The 19780-nt window shown below is 45.0% G+C and overlaps 1 protein-coding gene across 2 annotated transcripts in view; it reads right to left on the bottom strand.

Annotated features, from left to right (window-relative positions):
* Positions 1 to 19780, bottom strand: part of ARHGAP6 (Rho GTPase activating protein 6) — a 517936-nt gene that overhangs the window by 85388 nt on the left and 412768 nt on the right. For both annotated transcript variants that reach the window (XM_075539194.1, XM_075539195.1), the window contains exon 2: positions 18666 to 18825. In XM_075539194.1, the coding sequence (XP_075395309.1) occupies positions 18666 to 18825 (160 nt within the window). The remainder of the gene's footprint in view (positions 1 to 18665; positions 18826 to 19780) is intronic.

A 19780-nucleotide genomic window follows, 5' to 3' on the forward strand; every position in this document is an offset into this window, starting at 1 on the left:
AATGATGCGTGCTTTCAACTTCAAAAGGACATGCCATCCATTTTCCCTGCAAAGATGGCATTTTGAATTATGCGCACGTGTATTTATTCCGACACACATCAAGAAATGAAGGCGGTCCAGATTCCCTCCTTTCTTTTTACTACTTATGTGGAGGATTGGGAAAATCTGCTGACAGCAAGCCTTCTGGATCTCAGACTGGCGAACTGAGCTTTCTGACAAGAGAGAGAGAATGCACACGCCAGCGTTTCTGGCCAGCGGAAGCGACTGGAACCATCTCCCCTTCGGATCTCCCAGATCCGAAGCAAACACGCATCTGGCCTGGGACAAAGTCCTGACTAGGCCTGTCAACCTGGCGCTCTCCATTCACGGGGAAGGGCACAGACGGCTAAGAAGCCGGGGTGGATTCATTTTCTAGCTCTGGTGATGGTATCAGACTGCTGATTAGATGGCCTGACGATTCCTTCCTCAATTTCAGCCTTTATGAATTCTGGGCTGTTCTGTGTGTGTGTTGCCATCAGTTTGCAGTAAATTAAAAATGAACAACAAAATCCCATTTACACTTCAGCTGGTTCACGAAACCACTTCTCTCTGAGTGTCCACAACATCAATATTGTCTTATATTTTCTCAGATACCTTTGAGGAGCAACCGTGGTGCCAGCAGTGAGCAAACTCGGCTGCTAAGGAGAAGGTTAGACGTTTGAGTCTACCCAGAGATGCCACAGAAGAAAGGTCTTGTGGTCTCCTTCCAAAATTTGAGCAATCAAAAACCCTCTGCAGCACAGTTCAACTCAAGACACACATGAAGCCGTGAGTTCGAGTCCACTTGATGGCAAGCAGTTTATCTAGCATTGAAAAGAAGGCTCTTCTACACAGTTCTAGATTAGGGTAGGCTAAACTACGGTTGAATTTGCAAAGAGGAGTGTGTCCGAAGTGAGACTTCGTACTACGCACTCCTTGGAAAGCCAGCTTATGGGTGTGCACCCTTTCTGTAGCACCATCTAGAAGAAGTGGCTTTCTTGGTTGACAGGGCAGGGGGCAAGAGGAAGCTAGAGGTCACTCAGTTGTTCTGACTTTGAGACACGTGACAGGACAGGGTACAACTACCTCTTATGGTTCCTGATTCTTTCATTTTTATAGAAGCAGGCTGCTACTTCTTTCTCCTGTGGAGGGGTGGTAGGTTTGAAAGGTCAGGTTTTTTTTGGATAGTATGGGTCATTCCCATGAACACCTAAAATATATCAAATTACATGGTCACTCATCCCCTTATTTGACAACTATTCAGTGTCTCCTTGATGTCAGCATTGGTCTTGGGGCTGGAGATAAAGACATACACCATACCCAAACCGAATCTTGAGCTGTTCTGAGGGAAGAGAATAAACATGTATGTCAGACTAGAGCAAATGTAACCCATTTAATCTTTTTATGACTTTGGTGGTAGGTTGGCTTTTTGTGAAATGTATTTTTCTTTAAAATTGTGTGGGATAACTGGAGAGCCCACCTTTTTGGAATCAGACAAATATTTCATCTTTGCATCTTCTATTGCATTTTCATTGCTAGAAACATAATAAAAATAGGGTCTTCCAGAATTCTTGGCTCTGAAGCATGTGAACATCGCTGTTTTCTGGACATGCAAAGACTAATGAATTAGTGTTTGCCTCAGAGATGATTTATCAGAACCATTAAATATTGACTTGCTGGACTAAGATTAATCACTGAAAAGCCATCGAAGTGGAGGATAGGCACAAGGAATGACCCCAAGCATTGGGAGCCATCAATAATATTTTTAGTTCTGGAACCGACCTTCTGTTCCCAAAATGGAAATAACATATCAGTCTTAGTCTCTTTCTTGCCTTTTTTTTGGGAGGTCTGTGTCTTCCAAATGCTCACAAAGGGAAATGAATAAAATGGAAGCATACATTTTTATTGTGGTAAAGAAGAAAACGCAATTTCAGTGCGGGTTATCTACAGAACATCCTTAGATTGGGGGAACAAGTTGGCACTGAGTCACCCCGGCCCATGGTGGTGACCTGTGTGCGTGAAGGGACAGCAGGCTTGCATAGGGGTTCCAATGGCGGGTGTTCCCAGAAATATACTGCCAGGCCTTTTTTTGCTGAGACAACTCCAAGTGGACTCAAACAGCCCTCCATCTCGTTAGTAGTCAAGTGCATTCACAGCTGGCTCTGGCATGGACTCTGATAGGTGGTGTGCTGCTGTTCTTAGGTGCTGCCCAGTCCCTTTCAATTCTTAGTGATGGAACAAAACACTGCTCTATCTGTACCAGGCTCGGTGTCATAGCTATGGTTGAGCCCAATGTGGTGTCCACTGTGTCCATCCATCTTGTTGAGGGCCTTCCTTTTGTCACTGACCTTGTACTCCTCCAGGAGAGCTGGTCCGTCTTGATAACATGTCTAAAATACATGAGGTGAAGTCTCTCTATCCCCGCTGCTAAGGAACAATCTGGGTGTACTTATTCCAAGAAAGATCTGGCAGTGAATGTTATATTCATTCTTGTTTTCCAACACCATAATTCAAAGACATAATTCAATTCTTCGTCGGTTTTCCTTCTACATCCTCCAGTTTTTGCGTATACATAAAGTGACTGAAAGGACCATGGCTCGGACCAGGGACACCTTCATCTTCAAATTGACATACACGCTCCCATCATTCATATTTTGAAATAGATCTTATATTTTTTCAAAAAATATTTTGTTTTATCAAGATAGGCCTGAACATTTGAAATTTCTCCAGTACACAGGATTCTTGGATGGGAACAACAAAGACCAAATCTGGATAGTTTTAAGTAGAAAAAAATAATGCACTTGAAGGATATTGGAAACCATGCAAAAGGGGCAGAAAACTTTAGACAAGTTTGGAAAATAGAAAGGAACAGAGAGAAGCTGGGCCGACAGGCTGCCAGGCACAGTAATACCTCAGAAACGTTCCCTGGGAATTCACAATCAGGGAGTGGTGCCACCACCCTGACAAGAATGAACACAGAATGGTGCCTGCTTGGCTGCTCAGAGTGGCAAAGCCCCTGCCAAGCAATGGGAAAGGGAGGAGCCCCGAGGGATGGGAGGAAAGAGCAACCAGGAAAATTGCCATTTTGGTCTCTTTGCAGGGAAGTGTCCAGCAAGCCCAAGACAAGGGTACCAATGGGGGTAGTGCAATGCTCTGGGCTCAGAATTGAACTGTCATGGATCTCATGATTTTGAAAGGGAGGCTGAAGCAAGGAGTTGTTTATTCTAAAACAAGCACCCTATGTCCAAGGGCACACTGGAAAACATGATGGCTCCCCTTGGCATGAGAATAGTATTCCCTATAGAGTGGTTATCTGTTGAAGTAGCAGCCCTCCCTAGAATGTGGGCTCAACTCCCAGTCCATTCTTCCACCATCACTGGTTTAATTTATTTTCTTTTTAGGAATTGATTTTTGGAGGAAATGAGAATTGACTGTTGGACGTAGATATGTGGCAGATTAATGAAATCTAATTTTGCTGAAGATCATCCAACAGTTGCCGCTATACCTTGACAGGGAGCTGCCAGAGGTTCAGGCTGGATTCAGAAGAGGACATGGAACAAGAGATATCGCTGCTGACATCTGATGAGTCTTGGCTGAAAGCAGAGAACACCAGAAAGACTTGTGTTTCATTGACTGTGCAAAGGCATTCCATGGTGGATCATAACAAACTATGGATAGCCTTGAAAAGAATGGGAATCTCAGAACACTGCATTGTGTTGCCGTGGAACCAGTCCATGGCGTACGACGTAGCTGTGTGAATAGAACAAGGGCATGCATACTACATGGTTGAAAATCAGAAAAGTCTTGCCATATGTATGCAATCCATATGTTGGGCAAATAGCAAAGCTGGATTCTATGAAGAAGAATGTGGCACCAGGATCAGAGGAAAGGTTTCTTTATTAACAACCTGAGATCTGCAGATGAATCAAACTTCCTTGCTGAAAATGAGGAGGATTTGAAGCACTTGCTGATGAAGATCAAGGATGGCAGCCTGTGGTATGTATTACAACTCCATGTAAAGAAAACCAACATCCTTACAATGTAACCAGCAGGTAGCATCATGGTGAACAGAGAATGAGTAAAGTTGTTAAGGATTTTTCTTGCTTGGATCCTACAATCAATTCTCAGAGATCAGAAGATGCATTGCGCTGTGTAAAATGGCTGCACAAGTGTTAAAAAAAACCCAGAATATTACTTTGAGGACTAAGGTGCGCCTGACCCACCATGTATTTTCCAATAACAAAACAAAACAAATCTGTCCTGGAAGAAGTACAAGCAGAATGCTCCTTAGAGACAAGGATGGTGAGACTTTGTCTCAAGGACTTTGGATATGTTGTTAGGACAGAACAGTCTGTGGGAAAGAACTTCATGCTAGGTAGAATGGAGGGTCATAAAAAAGGAAGAAGGCTCTCCACAAGATGGATCGACACAGTGGTGGCAATGGAAATGCGATCAATTTTGAGGATGGCTAGGGCCAGGTGATATCTTGTTCTCTTCTACATAGGGTTGCTATGAGTTGGTATTGACTCTACAGAACCTAACAACAACAACGAAAGCAAAGCAAAGCCTTGTTTCCATGGAGACATTTGTTAGATGGCAGGAGGAAAGAAGGGGCCTAGTGGTGTAGTTACGGGCTGGGCTACTAAACACGAAGAGAGCAGTTCGAACCCCATAGCTACTTACTCCTCCGCAAGAGAAAGACAAGGCTTTCTACTCCTGTATCTGCTCTGTCCAAAAGGGGGGTTATGAGCAAGATTTGGTGCGATGCCAGCAGGTTTGGGTTTTTGTTTGTTTGTTTTTTGAGAGGAGAGATTATCTGTCTTGGAGAAAGTTTGGAGACTGAACGTTACTGAGAAGCAAACATGGCAAGTTTATATCTTACATACTTGAAGCACTTTATTAGGAGGAAGCAGTCCCTGAATGAGGCCATCATGCTTGGTATAGTAGAGAGTCAGCAGAAAAGAGGAAGACCCTCAACAAGGTGAAGTGAAGTGACATATTGGCTGTAGCAATGGACTGAAATGGAGCCATGATTGTAAGGATGGGGTAAGGCCAGGCAACTTTTCATTCTGTTATATAAAGTCACTGTGAGTTGGACTTGACTTGAAGGCATTCAACAACAACAACAACAGGGCACACCTGCCTGGGAAGACTAATACTTGAGTTTCCTCATAAGGAACAAAGGGCAATAAAGAGCTAACTTTTCTCATAAGCCTTTGCACTTTGGTGGGAATCTCTTCCACTAGATCATATACCCCCCAAACCAAACCCACTGTCATCAAATAAATTTGGACTCACCTGCCCCTTATCTAGGGTTTCCAAGTCTGTGAATCTTTACAGGAGCAGCCAGGAACTGCCAGCCTAGTGATCAGCAGCTGATGCCTAACCCACAGTGCCTCCAGGACTCCTTGCTAAATCCTATGTTGCTGTTGTTTGGTGCCATTGAGTTGGTTCTGACCCATAGCAACCCTATGCACAACAGAACGAAACACCGCCCAGTCCTAGGCCATCCTCACAATTGTTCCTATACTTGAGCCCACTGCTACGGCCATGGTGTCCCTCTATCTCACTGAGGGCTGTTCTAATTTCCACTGCGCCTCTACTTTACCAAGCATGTTGTCCTCCTCCAGGGGTTGATCTCTTCTAACAATATGTCCAACGTATGTGGCCTCTAAGGAGCACTCTGGCCATACTGCTTCCCAGGCAGATCGGTTGGTCCTTTTAGCAGTCCATGGGACTGTCCATATTCTTCGCCAGCAAACAAAAATCAAGTGCATTAATTGTTCTTCCGTCTTCTTCATTCAATGCCCCATTTTCACATGCATACGAGGCTCCTGAAGATACTACAAGTTGGTTGGGTAAGACACACCTTAGGCCTCAAAGTAACATCCTTACTTTATAACACTCTAGAGAGGTCTCTTGCAGCAGATTTATCCAATGCAATCTCTTGACTGCTGCTCCCATGAGAACTACCTCGGATCTTCAGCAGCAAGTGCTTCAACTCCTCCTTTTCAGCAAGCGAATTGCAGCATCACATGCACACACGAACTACCACCGTATGACAAACCGAGACAAGTTGTGGCTACAACCTACAGTGACTACCTCATCTAGAAAACCTTTTTCTTCCGATTATCCTAAGCCCCCTTCCATTTTTACTCCTTGTACTCCAACCACTGAATCAAGAAATAATTCTATGGGTATAAAAAAGATGAGAAATTTATAAATTCAGGGGGTGGAGTATGAGTTTCTTAAATGGGAATCAGGATTCCAGAGCATGGCAAGTAAACATTCTAGAAGAATCTATCTGGAAAAAGTAGCAAACGATGCTTTCAAGCCCAATCTGGCTCTACCACTGAGCCTACATCTTTGGACCCTATTTCAAGTTGCTGATGAAATGCTGGAGGGCAGGATGATCGGGCTCTGTTTTTTCTGCTTGTGAATGCCGATGAATGAAACACCGGCTCTTTATCTCACTAACACCTCTTGGGCTAACATTTTCCACTAACTCTTCCTGAAGTGTCTGCTTCCGCCCCGGGGGACATGTTTTATGGTATTCTTAAGCAACAGAGACTCCTCTCTTTAGGGCTGAGGCTCCCGAAGGAATTTGTGCAAGGTTCTAATCCCCACAGTTTACATGCTGAAGCAGTGGCGAAACGATCACAGCTGTGGTCAAAGAAAGGGTACAGTGTGAATCTCTCCCTGACTCATGGACATCCCCATGCCCCTAGCTACATTAAACATCAAGAAACCTTTTGCGTTTGGTGTTATGTGGTTTGGGCAAGGTGATTTGTTCTAAATGTTTATCTCCATCATCCTGAAGAGCAACAAGAAACTCTTGTCTCTCTTTGAGCCAGAAAGAACGTTGTTTTCCCATTGCAGACAATCGTTCAGATAATGGATTTGGCTACCGTGGCTCCCCATTCTGTCAAAACGTGAGGCAGGGGAGCTGAGCTCATGGTTTGAATGCCACGGCTTTAAAAGCTCAAGCTATGATTTTTCCTTTACCAAGCTTTCTCTGTAATCGCTGCTTGCTAGTGACAACCGGTTGTGAAAAATTATGCCCTAGAAAGATCTTTTTCTTGCTGTCATTGTTTCCATATTTAAGTGGTATGTGGACAAAATATGCACTCCCCTCCAAAACACACACACACACACACACACACACACACACAAGAAGCTATTAGTACTTGTTCTCAAAGGGCAGTCCCTAAGTCAGGAGCGAATCTGTACTTCCAGGCCCCCCAAATTTGCATCTCTCACCGCACATTCCTTGAATGGAAAACAATACTTTTTCAACTTAGTCTCGGTGCTATTTTGGCAGAGACAGAAATTTCCAAATATCAGATCAAATAAAAGGGGGGGGTGGCTGGCAAGTCATTTCCTTGAGCTATCTTTCCTGGAGGGGAAATGAAAGAAAGTATGTAGGAGAAGAAAAAGGCAAAAATCACTAATCACAAAGCAATACCCTCACTTATCACAAAGCAATACCCTGTACTAATCAATCCCTCAAGAAAACATGAGCCAAATCGTCAGCTTCAGAGAGCATAGTTCAAGCTGCAAGGGGAGAGTCAGACCATGGTGTCTACATACAATGTGATGATGTCTGACCCATGGAAGGGGCCAATTCTCTCTGCTTTCTCTGGACAGATACAGGTTTAGAATTAACAACTAAGAGGGGGATCAAGTTTCCATTAACTGCTGACTTGTGGGCTCCTGAACATTCCTAACAGTTGTTCACATGAAAAAGAGCTCCCGTAGCTACAGTAACTGGATGCATGATCTGATTAGCTGAAACACTATTCATCAAATTCTTCTCGAAGGCTTTGGTTTTGATGATTCTCAGAGGCATCTGAAGCAATTCCAAATAACATAGAAATATTGCATCAATAAATGGAGATCCTGCGTGGTGCCTAAGTGTAAGCACTCTCATCTGAACCCACAGGCTGATGGTTAAAACCTACCCAGATACCTTGACAGAAAAACCTGGTGATTGATTTGCACAGGAAAGCAGCTGTGGGTAACTCTGTGGAGCACAGTTGTGTCCCATCTCTTCTGTGGCAACAGGTATTCTGCTTGGGACATCAACAAATGGCAGAGGGTCAGGACTTTTAATCCAGTTCATGATTCAATTTGTGAACTATTTCTTGGGCAGCATGTACACACTGGAGTGAATGAGTATGCTGTAAGGACCATTTCTTGCCTACCGCCTGCCTGTGATCAATACTGTACATGCACAGTGTCCAATGAAAATCCATCTCCATCTAAATCCCCTCTAACACCTCCCATTTTCTTCCTTGCCTTCAGAGTCCCACTTGTGTTGGATGCTGATCCTCCATGTTGTCATGCATCCTGACACAGTTTCTTCCCCAGTGTCGGGAAAGAAAACAGTTCAGGCCCACCCCCCTGGCCAGGACAGATTTGGGTAGGGGTGGGTACTTCAGTTTTAAGGAGTGAGAAGGAGGAGAAGTGGACTGGGACTCAGCAGGGACAATCGTCTCTATTCTTAAAACGCTCCTGGTGGAAGCACCACTGCTTCCGCTGCCTTTTGATGTTGCTGTCTTGCTAGAGGCTGCTGCAGCCCTTTTGTGACACCAAGGGGAGCCAGCCAAAGATTCAGGTGACTGACCCACCACAGACTACAAAGAAGAAAGGTGAAAGTCACCGAATTCATGAACCCTGAGATTAGTCTACCTCTTGGCTCCTTCTAAAGTAAGATAATAATCTTTATTCTTCTTCTTTATTATTTAACCCACTTTTGGTTGAGTTCTCATCATTTGCAGAAAATTATCTTAACAGCCAATCATCCCAAATCCTATTGGGGGTGGTGGTGGTGGTGTGTTTTTGTACTCGCTGTAATGTCATGCTAGGTCTCATTAAGAAAGATGTCACTAGAAGTTATAAGTGTTTATGTGTTGGGTAGGATCTGTGAGAAAGACAGAGCTTTTTACTCCCATAAAGAGTTTCAGTCTCAGAAACTCACAGGGGTAGTTCCACACTGTCCTATAGGGTTTGGGTGGAGTGTGGATGGGATCTAATTTAAGAGAGTAAGAGAAGGAGAGGGAGGAGACTTCAAAGAATGGTACATCTGAAATCAAGTCATCTTTAAGGATAAATATTGCTAATGTCTTAGGTGTCAAACAAGATGAAGCCAAAAATCCAAACCCACTGCCATCGAGTTGATTCCAACTCACAGCATCCTTACATAGGGTTTCTGAGGCTGTACATCTCGATAGTGGCAGACTGCCTCATCTTCCTCCCTTGGAGCAGCTGGTAAGTTCCAACCGTTCATCTTTCAGTTAGCATTCCAAAGCTTGCCTGGCAGTGCCATCCGGGCTACTATGAGCAAATTCACGGACAGGAGAATAGATTCTAACTCAATAATAAATCCAATAAGTGACATGAATAATAAGTCCATCTCCCACTCCAGTATGATCTGATTATTAGATCTATTTTAACTACAGATCAAATAGGGTAGGAATAATAATCTTAATAATCAGTGCAAACTAAAAATGGACGTGTGATGAAAGCCACTCATTTCATAGAGACTGAAGAGTGGCATCAGTGGCTTCAGCACTGCACAGCAATAACAGCGACCTTTCTTTCTGGGCTTAGTACCACCAAGGGACCGGACCGGATTTCCACTGAGAAATGATGTTTGGCCACGGATAATAGACCCGAGCATCTGAGAGTCACTAAGATCCAATCATCAAAAGTCAACCAGTTATTGCAAAATAATGCTATGGCAGTGAAGACATTTACATGAACTGGATAGTGTAGATCATCTACTGCCAGGATAGTAACTGTAAGTTCCTCTATCAGACCAGTAAATTAGAGGTTAATAAAGTTTTTTTTTCCTGTAAAGATCTAGATAGTAGGGAAGTGCAGAGTGGAGACCCAAGGCCCAAGTGTCGGCCAATGGAGAGCCCCTCATAGAGGCGTTTAGGAGAGGAGATGGGTTAATTAGGGTGCGAGGTAGTATCAATGAAGAACACAGCTTTCCCCCAGATCCTGGATGCTTCCTCCCCCCAACTACCATGATCCGAATTCTACCTTGCAGGCCTGGATAGGACAGAGGCTGTACACTGGTGCATATGAGGGCTGGAGGTACAGGGAATCCAGGGTGGATGATACCTTCAGGACCAAGGGTGTGAGGGACGATGCTGGGAGAGTGGAGGGTGAGTGTGTTGGAAGGGGGAACTGATTGCAAGGATCCACATGTGACCTCTTCCCTGGGAGAGGGACAGCAGAGAAGGGGGGAAGGGAGACTCCGGATAGGGCAAGATATGACAAAATAACGAGGTATAAATTACCAAGGACACATGAGGGAGGGGGGAAAGGGGAGGGAGGGGGGAAAAAAAGAGGACCTGATGCAAGGGGCTTAAGTGGAGAGCAAATGCTTTGAGAATGATTGGGGCAGGGAATGTATGGATGTGCTTTATACAATTGATGTATGTATATGTATGGATGGTGATAAGAGTTGTATGGGTCCCTAATAAAATGTAAAAAAAGAAAAGAGGAGAAAAAAATGATTAGGGCAGGGACTGTACAGATGTGCTTTATACAATTGATGTATGTATATGTATGAACTGTGAAAAGAAGTGTATGTGCCCCTAATAAATTGTTAAAATTAAAAAAAAAAAGATCTAGATAGTAAATATTCAAAGCTTTGATGGCCAGACCGTGTCTGTTAATACTACTCAATTCTGTCCTTTTGGCACCAAAGCAGCCAGAGGTAGTACAGATATGAAGGGGCATGGTTGTGTGTGTGAAAACTTTAAGCAGGCAGTGGGCCGGATTTGGCCAGTATGCCCATACCTGCCTTAAGTGAGGACCTCTTAAAGGATTCTCGCAGAACTTTCCAACAGTGAAAATTGTATAATCCCTCATTACTAGAATTTGTCACTGATCTAGAAAGCCTGAGTTGATTTAAAAAAAGCACACTGCTCAGTATTTCACTTAATACTTAGGTGGTCCTGGGGAAATCAAGAGAGAATGAGCAAAGAATGGAAGATGGTGCTGTTCATATTTCAAGGATGGGGCCTTCTTTATAAGTAATTATCAAGTTTACTTTGGAGCCATGATCCCAACAGAGCGAGGAAATAGTACAGCCTTCAATCTGTGAGCTGTGCCAGAATCGTTCAGAAACTGCAATGACACGAGTTTGGTTCAGGATGCCAAAGCCTTGTGCAATAATATACAAATACGCGTAGCTGTGACCAGTGGAGACAAGACCTGGGAGAGAAAATGATACTGTCTGAGAACGTAAACAATGCTGCCTGTGAATCCTGAGGCCCAAGAGTTGATGGCTTAAAGACCTGCATACTACTGCTGGCGGCAGCCTGTTCTACACCAGCCAGGGATCCCACAGCAGCATGCCCAGAGACCTTGGCAATGGCAAAGACCCTGAGGTTCAGCAGAGCATCCAAGAAGAAAATGATGAAATTCATTCCTAGCTTTTATCTGAGTTGGTAGATGAAATAGTCTCTATTTAGGAGAGTCCCCAAAGGTAACGCGGGCAGATCCTCCCTACTGCTCTACTTTGTAACGTGTCAACAGGAGGGGCTAGTCCCTTGAGAAGGACGCCACACTTGGTAACATAGAGGAGGAGGCAAAAAGAGGAAGCTCCTAGACAGATGGATTGACACAGTGGCTGCAACCGTGGGCTCAGATGCAAGCATCCTTGTAAGGACAGCGCAGGGCCCGGCGGTGCTCCCTTCTGTGGTACCCAGGCGCGCTCTGGGTCGGAGTTGACTACGCAATGGCAGCAGAAAACACATTTTTTGACATAACGGTTCTTCGAGGTTTTTGCCACTGATTACCTGAGCACTCCTTGATACCAGGGACTTCTTTGGGCCTATCGTTGTATCCTGCATTGCTGCTGGAATCGAGAGCCGCATACATCTCCCCGAGAAGTAGCCCCAGCTTGGAATGAGGAGAGAGAGCAGAAGGGAGAGCAGGAAGCCCCTGGGTAACACTGGCAGAGAGGGACTCTAGGAAGAAGGCCCTGTGGCACCCCAAAGGCCCCCTGAAGTTGCAGAGGCTAAGTGCTTGGCAGTTTGAGCCCATACCCCCGAGAAAAGGGCTGGCCTCCTGCTCTCAGAAACATGACAGCCTGGAAACCCGAGGGGGGAGTTCTGCTCTTTCACCAGGGGCCCCTGTGAGTTGGAATCAACTCGATGACACCCCACAATAACAGAGAATGCGAGTGTCCATGTGCCTTACTAAGACCCGAAGAGCCAGGGCCAAGAACAACTACAGTTTCCCACGCGGACATTTTTGTTTCCTTCGACTCTGTTCTCTAGCCCAGCTCCATCCACGTGGATCACGGACACCGCGTGTGTCACGACTCGCACATTTGAGAATAGAAAATTGAGTCTGAATACTATAGAGATGATCAAAGTGTATTTCGGGACCGAGATGTAAACCGCATCTCTCACTGTAGATTGCAGACAAAATGCTTCAAGTCCACGGCTATAAGGTAAATCCACCCGTTTGCAGTGTGTCTGACGAACAAGCTGCAAACGAAACCATCTCCTTTTATCAGAAATAGTCGTGTCAATGGCTCTGCGAGTTAGTAGGCAATGGGGAACCTGGGGAGACTGGTTTTCAGCTACTGTTTGATGATTACTCTGGGTGTTTTGATCCAGATAAGTCAATGAGAGGAGAAGTCCTGAGCTGAGGTATGTAGGCGGCACCTACAGCTACCTACCGTTCACGGGAGACCTAAGGCTAGATAGATATACGATGGAGGTAGTCGCAAGTAAAAAGAAGAGATGGACACAAGGCAAAGTAAATTGGTGGTGATGCTGCTGCTGGTAGTGGATATATTCTGCTGAGATCATCTAAGAACTTTAGGATCATTTCAACTAAATCATTACTTCATGAATTCACTACATCATTACTTCAGGAAGTCACCCAATGACATCAACCCCATGTGGCTATGAAAGAAAGCTAGAAATCAAGGAGTATGGGGTGAAATAGGAGGGAAGCTTTGGGGTTCCTTCAAAATCATTATTAGGAAAAAGGAGAGTAAGGGGATGCTCTTTAGAGAGAGTGAAAAGGGAAAGGGGGAAGCTTAACTATGCATTTACTCATTGGCTTATTTCTCACACATTTGCTCAGAGATAGTGGTGTGTTGGTCAAGTGCTGACAGTCAAAGAATAATAAGCTAGAGCTCTCCCCATAGGGAACCACTCCTTATATGGAAGAATCTTGAAAAAAAATGACGGACACTTAGAAGTTATGAGGGGGTTTCAAAAACTTTGTCGGAAAATGGAATGAAAACGTAATGGAACTATCTCACACACCTGTTGATGTCCCCTTACATGATTAGCTCTACAGCTTACATTATGCAGACATTGTTGAGGGTCTTTAAGCCCAGTAGCCTAACATTAGTCTTTGACCGCCCTGTGTGATGGTGGTTTTTTGTTTCTGCATTTCTATGCATGGTGGAGGGGTTCTTAGATTCTGCCCCATGCTCCCACATCATTTTAATTTACACACGCACACACAGAAAGAACACAATTATACCACATCAACTCTTAGATTGACTTTTGCCAGCAAGGATCCTATGTCAGTTAGAGCTCCCATCTCGGGTTGTTCGATAAGCATGCAAAGTTGAATGTTGTGTACACTAGGTGACCCTTCATTTTCTCCATCAACATGGAAATCCCACATTGAAGACAACAGCCGCGTTGGCCAACCAAGAACATCCTTTGCTCAATGTCATGGAGTTGTTTACTTGGGTTTTACATTGCCTAAGGGATGATGGTGTGCGGTTGCTTTATAAGAAGCAATATAATTGAGACATTTTGAAGCCTTGCTTGTTGTCCTTTTTTTTTAAAAAAACCATTGGCTAGTCCTCATTCCATGAAAATGTTTTCAAAAGACATAAATAAAGCATTTCTCAATTGGCATATCAGAAATTAATGGAAGCAAAGGGGAAAATGGCTATGCATTTCACTTGAATGGAACTGTTTGCCCGGAAATACTTCTTTACCAGATTAGGAGGTGAAGCCATCCTGCCTACACTGGCCTGATGTACAGCTACTGCAGTGATCTGTCACTTCCTATCACCTGACCTTAGACGAGAGGTCAACAAAATGTCCTTGGAGAGGAAGACTCCGATGTCTATGGGGGCTTCGAAAACTTTGTGGGGGAAGTGCCACAATCTTGGAATTCAATTTTTTACTGAGCTTTTTCAAGCTCCCTCAAATAGTCTGCCATTATTACTAAAATCCATTGCTGGAGAACAAAAGTAGCCAGATATAATATATAAATGAATGCAGGTGTCTGGGTGTCAATAAAACATTGTCTACCAAAACAGATGTTGAGCTTTTTTGGCCCATGGTCTTGTTTACTAACCCTGACTTAAAGCATGGTAATACAAATTGGGCCCACAGTCACATCTGATTGACACCCCATCACCTGCGGCTCTCTCTTGGTGAGTGAATGAATTGAGACTATGTGAAGAACTGAAGGGATGACCATTCATGTCAGTCCTTCAGTGTGCTGAGTTTCTTAACCCAAGCCCGGGCTTTTAAAAAATCTCTTCATAGTCATGTGAAAACTGGGGAAATGAATAAGAAAGAGCAAAGATGAACAGATGCATTTGAATTTTGATTTTGGTAAAAAACACACACACACAAAAAACCTAACTATATTGATTATATATATCCATTGAAGTCAAATCACCAGGCCATTTAAAACAGACAGATGCCTTTTAAGTGGCTGTATCAAGTTAGACCTTAGATGCTGTCAGAATGACTCTTTCCTTCCAAATTTTTGGTGTTCTTCTTTGCTCTCAAGTTGGGGTCAACCTTATGGACAACATACTACAGTGCTGCCCAGTGCTGTGCCACGGTCATGATTGCTACGATGTCTGAGGGCACTGCTGCGGCTGCTATGTGTGGGGCCTTCCAACTTACAGGCCTCACTTGCAGCCTGCTACGACATGATGATCTGGTGTGGTTTCCAGGTTTTCACTGGCCGCGTTTCAGAATCACACCACAGGCCTTTCCTCCTAGTTTTCCATCACCTTTAAGCTCCACTGACACTCCCCATTCCCGTAACACCACCCCCCATCTCAATCCTATGCCATAGTCACACATGGTTGTGGATCAGGCTACTGAGATCCAGAGGGTTTTCATGGGCTGGCTTTCAGAAGAAGAACACCAAGCCTTCCTTTCTCATTTCTCTTAGGAAACTCTGCAGAGAAGAAAACCTGTCCACCTGTGGGTAACTGAAATATCTGTGGCAGAGTTTCCAGCAGTACATCACCACACAGACTGACAGATGGGATTCAATGCCAAGCAGAGAGAGAAAAATGTCTCGGTTTTATCTTGCTTTTCTTTAATGAACATGAGGCTGGGGGTCTTTTCTGGTATCATAAAGGACTTGCATTCAATTATCTGTAAGTGATCTGTACATTGACTATATTTTAGTTTGATCGTTTTTTACATTAATTTCTCATTTTTAAATTTTAAATCATCCAGAAATTAGCCCTTGGCTTGTCAAGTATGTTGATAATTTGTCTTTTCATTTTTATTTATTTATTGGCCACACAGAAAACTCTATTGTGGCATGTAGTGAAATTCATTACTTCTCAAAGTTTTTGAAGAACTTGTCTTCTAAGCAAACTCTAGCAAAAAAATAGATGACATTTTTTATCTTCAAATAAGTATTCCATATAAAATTATTTTGACGAAAGAAATAATGTCAAAATCTAGTTGTCCCTCCACACCTCGACATGGGTCCATTATCAAACACAGGTTGGGTCCATTGTCTCAGCGATCTGCCTGGTTCTGAGTCTGTACAATACTCTCTTACTTCCTTTACTTTCATGACATATTTTAACAAATGCAGAGGGATGATCTTCATTAGACCTCTTTACCAGATTTTTATCCTGGTGAACAATTAAGTTATCACTTTCTAATCCAAATGTTGGCAGGTGAACCCACCCATGCGTGTCCAAATAGACCTACGCTCTTCGGGGTTTTCAATGGATGGTTTTCCTAAACTCCTTCCCTCGGCCTTTCTCCCAAGTTGTCACTGACTGGAATCAAATCTTCAACTTTTGATCAGCAGTCTACTGCGTTCAGTATTTTCACTACCCAGGGACTTCACAAATAAAGACATACACACATAATGGTGGGTCTCAACTAGAGGTGATTTTTGTTCCCTCGCCCCCAAGAGATATTTGGAAGTATGTGCCAATATTTTGGATTGTAACAACTTGGGAGAGGAGGCTGAATTCTACTGGCTGTGGCCGGAGGTACTGCTTAACACCCTAACATGTCCAGGATAGCCCTCACCCCAAGAATGATCTAGCCCCTGATGCCCAAGTGCCCAAGTAGAGCAATACTGATACGTACCCTAACATCTCTCACTCAGCAAGGTCCCAGATCCTGTCCCCACTAATTGACAAGGTGGCTGAGGCAGAAGTCCAGAGCCCTCCCTCACTCCCCCAGCCTTAGATGGCCTTTATTTGCTGAGAAAAGAGAGCTGCCATTGGGGAACCCAGTATATGACAAGGGGAATGGTGGCTTAAAAAGTGACTCAAGTTCTGGGTTGAATACATGTCCAGATAAGGTCTCCTGGAACAGATTCTCCCTGGGACCGTGTCAGTTCTGGTGTTGCTTCTCCTTGTTTCTGATTGGAAGAGTTCACTACATGCATAGCCTTTTACCCAAGGAACAATGGTATGAAATTTGTCTGTCTCTGCTGCTTCTTTCAGAAGTGAATGTGGTTTTTCCTCTCTGGGGATCAGCCCACACTCTCGGGTTGTTAGAAGGTATTGGCCAAGTACACAGGTTGTTTTCCTATTTTCGATGGCAATGGGAATTTAAGCTTTCGACATCATTTTCTAACTGCTGGAAGAGAGAAGGACATATGCAGTGGGGTGGGGAAGAGCAGACACCATCCATTGGATCTAAAGCTATTAATTTGGGCAGATAATCATAGACATTGAACCTGGAGTGAGATCTGTGCCAAGTGCTAACGTGGCAGCTTTGATCTTGGGAGTGGGGTGCTTAATCCCGCTGCAAACCCCCACGTGGAGGTTCTCAATGAGGCCAGCTTCACATGGCCAATGCTTGATCTGGGAAAAAGAAATTCAGCTGCCAGGGCCTAGAACCCAAAGAAAGGCTGCCAAGGAAGATGAGACATGGGTGGGGTCTAATGACAATGGTGACACACTCAAGCTGCCCTGTCTTTTAAGATCATAGGGATTTCCTCATGGGTATATTTGGCCCTCACAGGCCCGGATAAAGGATGAAGCAGCATACTCATTAACTGTTGGGCGTCCCGTGGAGAAGGAAGCATGGTAGCTGGGGGAGGATGATGGCAAGGGCTGGGGATGATTTCAAGCGACAGAAAAAGGTGGCCATCGGTCTCATAAGCCCAGATGCACAGAAGGTGGTGGGGAGAGTGTGTGAAATTTCCCCTCCAATTGCTTATCTGTTCTCCGTGAAATGGGAGATGGTTTTCTCTGAATGAGCCTGGGGAGGACACAGGATGGCTCCAGTTGCCTACAAGTCCACGTGACTCCCAAAGGTTCCCCTGTATTCCAGGGGACTTTCAGGCCAAATCTTTCATAAGGAGATGGTTAAGCCTGTCCTCCAAGGTCCTTCCAGGTGGATGTGAACTTCGTGTCTTTGGGCTAATAGTCAAACGCTACTCTGATGCTCCACCAGGGTACCTTGGAAGGGAACCCACCACAATTCAATCAATTCCAACTCATATGGACACTACACAGGGTTGCCATGATTACAGATCTTTACAGGAGGAGACAGCCTCCTCCTTCTCCTGAGGAATGGCTGGTGAATTTGAACCATGAAGTTAGCAGCCCAACCTTGACTCTACACTGCCAGTGAGGGCTCCCTAGTTGAGCGGGGAATGGCTGCGAATTTAAGCTGCAAATGAACCGCTTGAAATTCCCCATCCACTGCCTTCAAGTCAACCCTGTAGGGCAAAACAGAACTGTTTCCTAGGGCTTCGGAGGCTGTAAATCTTTATGGAAGCAGACCGCCTCATCTTTCTCGTGTTAGAGTAACAGCATGCCAGGGCCTGCTTGCCCTCTCGACTGGAACAAGGCTCTGAATTTGCAGAAGCACACGGTGGTCTGGCTTGCACAGTCTCCAAGGCCGTCCAGGGGTGGGGTGGGGGCACCCTTAGAACACCAGGCAAGGAAGACTGGATTCAAACAAGTGCGTGAATGGCAGCGTGTCTGCGGAAGGTCTACTGATGAGCTGAGCTGATTGGGAAAACTTTCTTTTCCACCGCTTCTTCTGAAATCACATTGGGATCCACACAGCCTTTTCTTCTAAGACTGTCCATGGACCTCTCTGAACATTCATTTCTCTGGCTGTTCTGCAGCCAAGCTGACTGCAGAGATATATCCATACAGTTTTCCTTTTCCTGCCCCAGGCAGAACTTCCCCTTTCAGTAAACATATTCGCTAACATGCAAAAGGTTCTGCTGAAACCTGTCTTTCAAAATATACACCCATGCCAGCCAAGCACCACAAGATGGTCGTTTGCTTCCTGGCGTAAGGTTTAGTGGGCGAGGAGACGGTAGCTGGCAGCTTGGCCTCAGGCGGATGTTGGATGCACCACATTCCGGGAGCCCAACGGCAGCACAGCCCTTACCTTTGGGAATGGTGATCTGACAGCTCAGGTCACAATCCTGCTGCAACTGATAAAAAGCCACTTCCTGCAGCCGGGCTCGCTCCAGCTCCGAGAGACTCTGGATGGGGACTGACCTCAGCCGCACACTCCGGCCCGACATGCTGTTCCAGGTGAAATCACCCTGCAGGTCAAGGGAAAAGCATCAAGAGTTACAGGAGCCACCAACTTCTCATAACACCACTCTCCCTCCCTGTTAGTCATAAAGGCAAACCCTCGCCACCTCGGCGTCCCAATTTCTCCTACCAAATCTGCTCTGACTTGGCTGTGGATTTTCTTAGTCTGTGGCCGACATCAACATTTTGAGTATTTGCTGGTGGGGTGGGGGAGGAGACCAAGTCACATCAAATGACGGCGCCATAGGCCAAGAACGCCATGTGGAGAGTCTCCCGGAAGGTCCTATGTCCTTGCACAGGAACGGCTCACGGAGACACTTAGGAACCTTTTCTTTTCCTAGCTCATGCGCACAAGACTGATTTCTAGATTTTATACAGCCAAGACTGTCCTGCTAATTACCGTCCTTGATGACATATGTACACTGGTTCCAAGAGGGTGAATGTCAAATCCATGCAGAGGAGCGCAGAGCCTACCCAGTACCAGCGACTGTACCCTGGGTTAATTGTCGTTCATCTCACCTTAGGAGATGGAAGGACCTCTCTGACATAGCGTCAATGCTACAGTAACATCCTAGGTGAGGCATCCTGGTCAGATTCAGACCCACTTAGTTGGTCCTTGGGGGAAAGACCTGCGTGTCATACATCAGCTCCCATAAAGATTAGCCCTGAACCTCCCTAAGCCCGACCCACTGCTGCTGAGTCGAACTCCTCGTTACCCTCCACGTCAGAAAGCACTAGCCCCAAGGAGCATTCCTTGGAGTGGCTGGTGCCATCAGCAGCCCAACGCTGCACCCAGAACTCTATCAGAACCCTCCCCCCCTACCCTGACATGCTCATGGAGATTACCAGCTGGCAAACCCCATGGGGCTGAGTACTAATCGCCACCTCTCTTGTCATTCTTGAAGATACCCTCATCTCTACATACACATGTGTGTGTGTTATAGGTGAATTTTATAATAACTC

Source organism: Tenrec ecaudatus, chromosome X (assembly GCF_050624435.1).
Source record: "Tenrec ecaudatus isolate mTenEca1 chromosome X, mTenEca1.hap1, whole genome shotgun sequence".
Taxonomy (NCBI): Eukaryota; Metazoa; Chordata; class Mammalia; order Afrosoricida; family Tenrecidae; genus Tenrec; species Tenrec ecaudatus.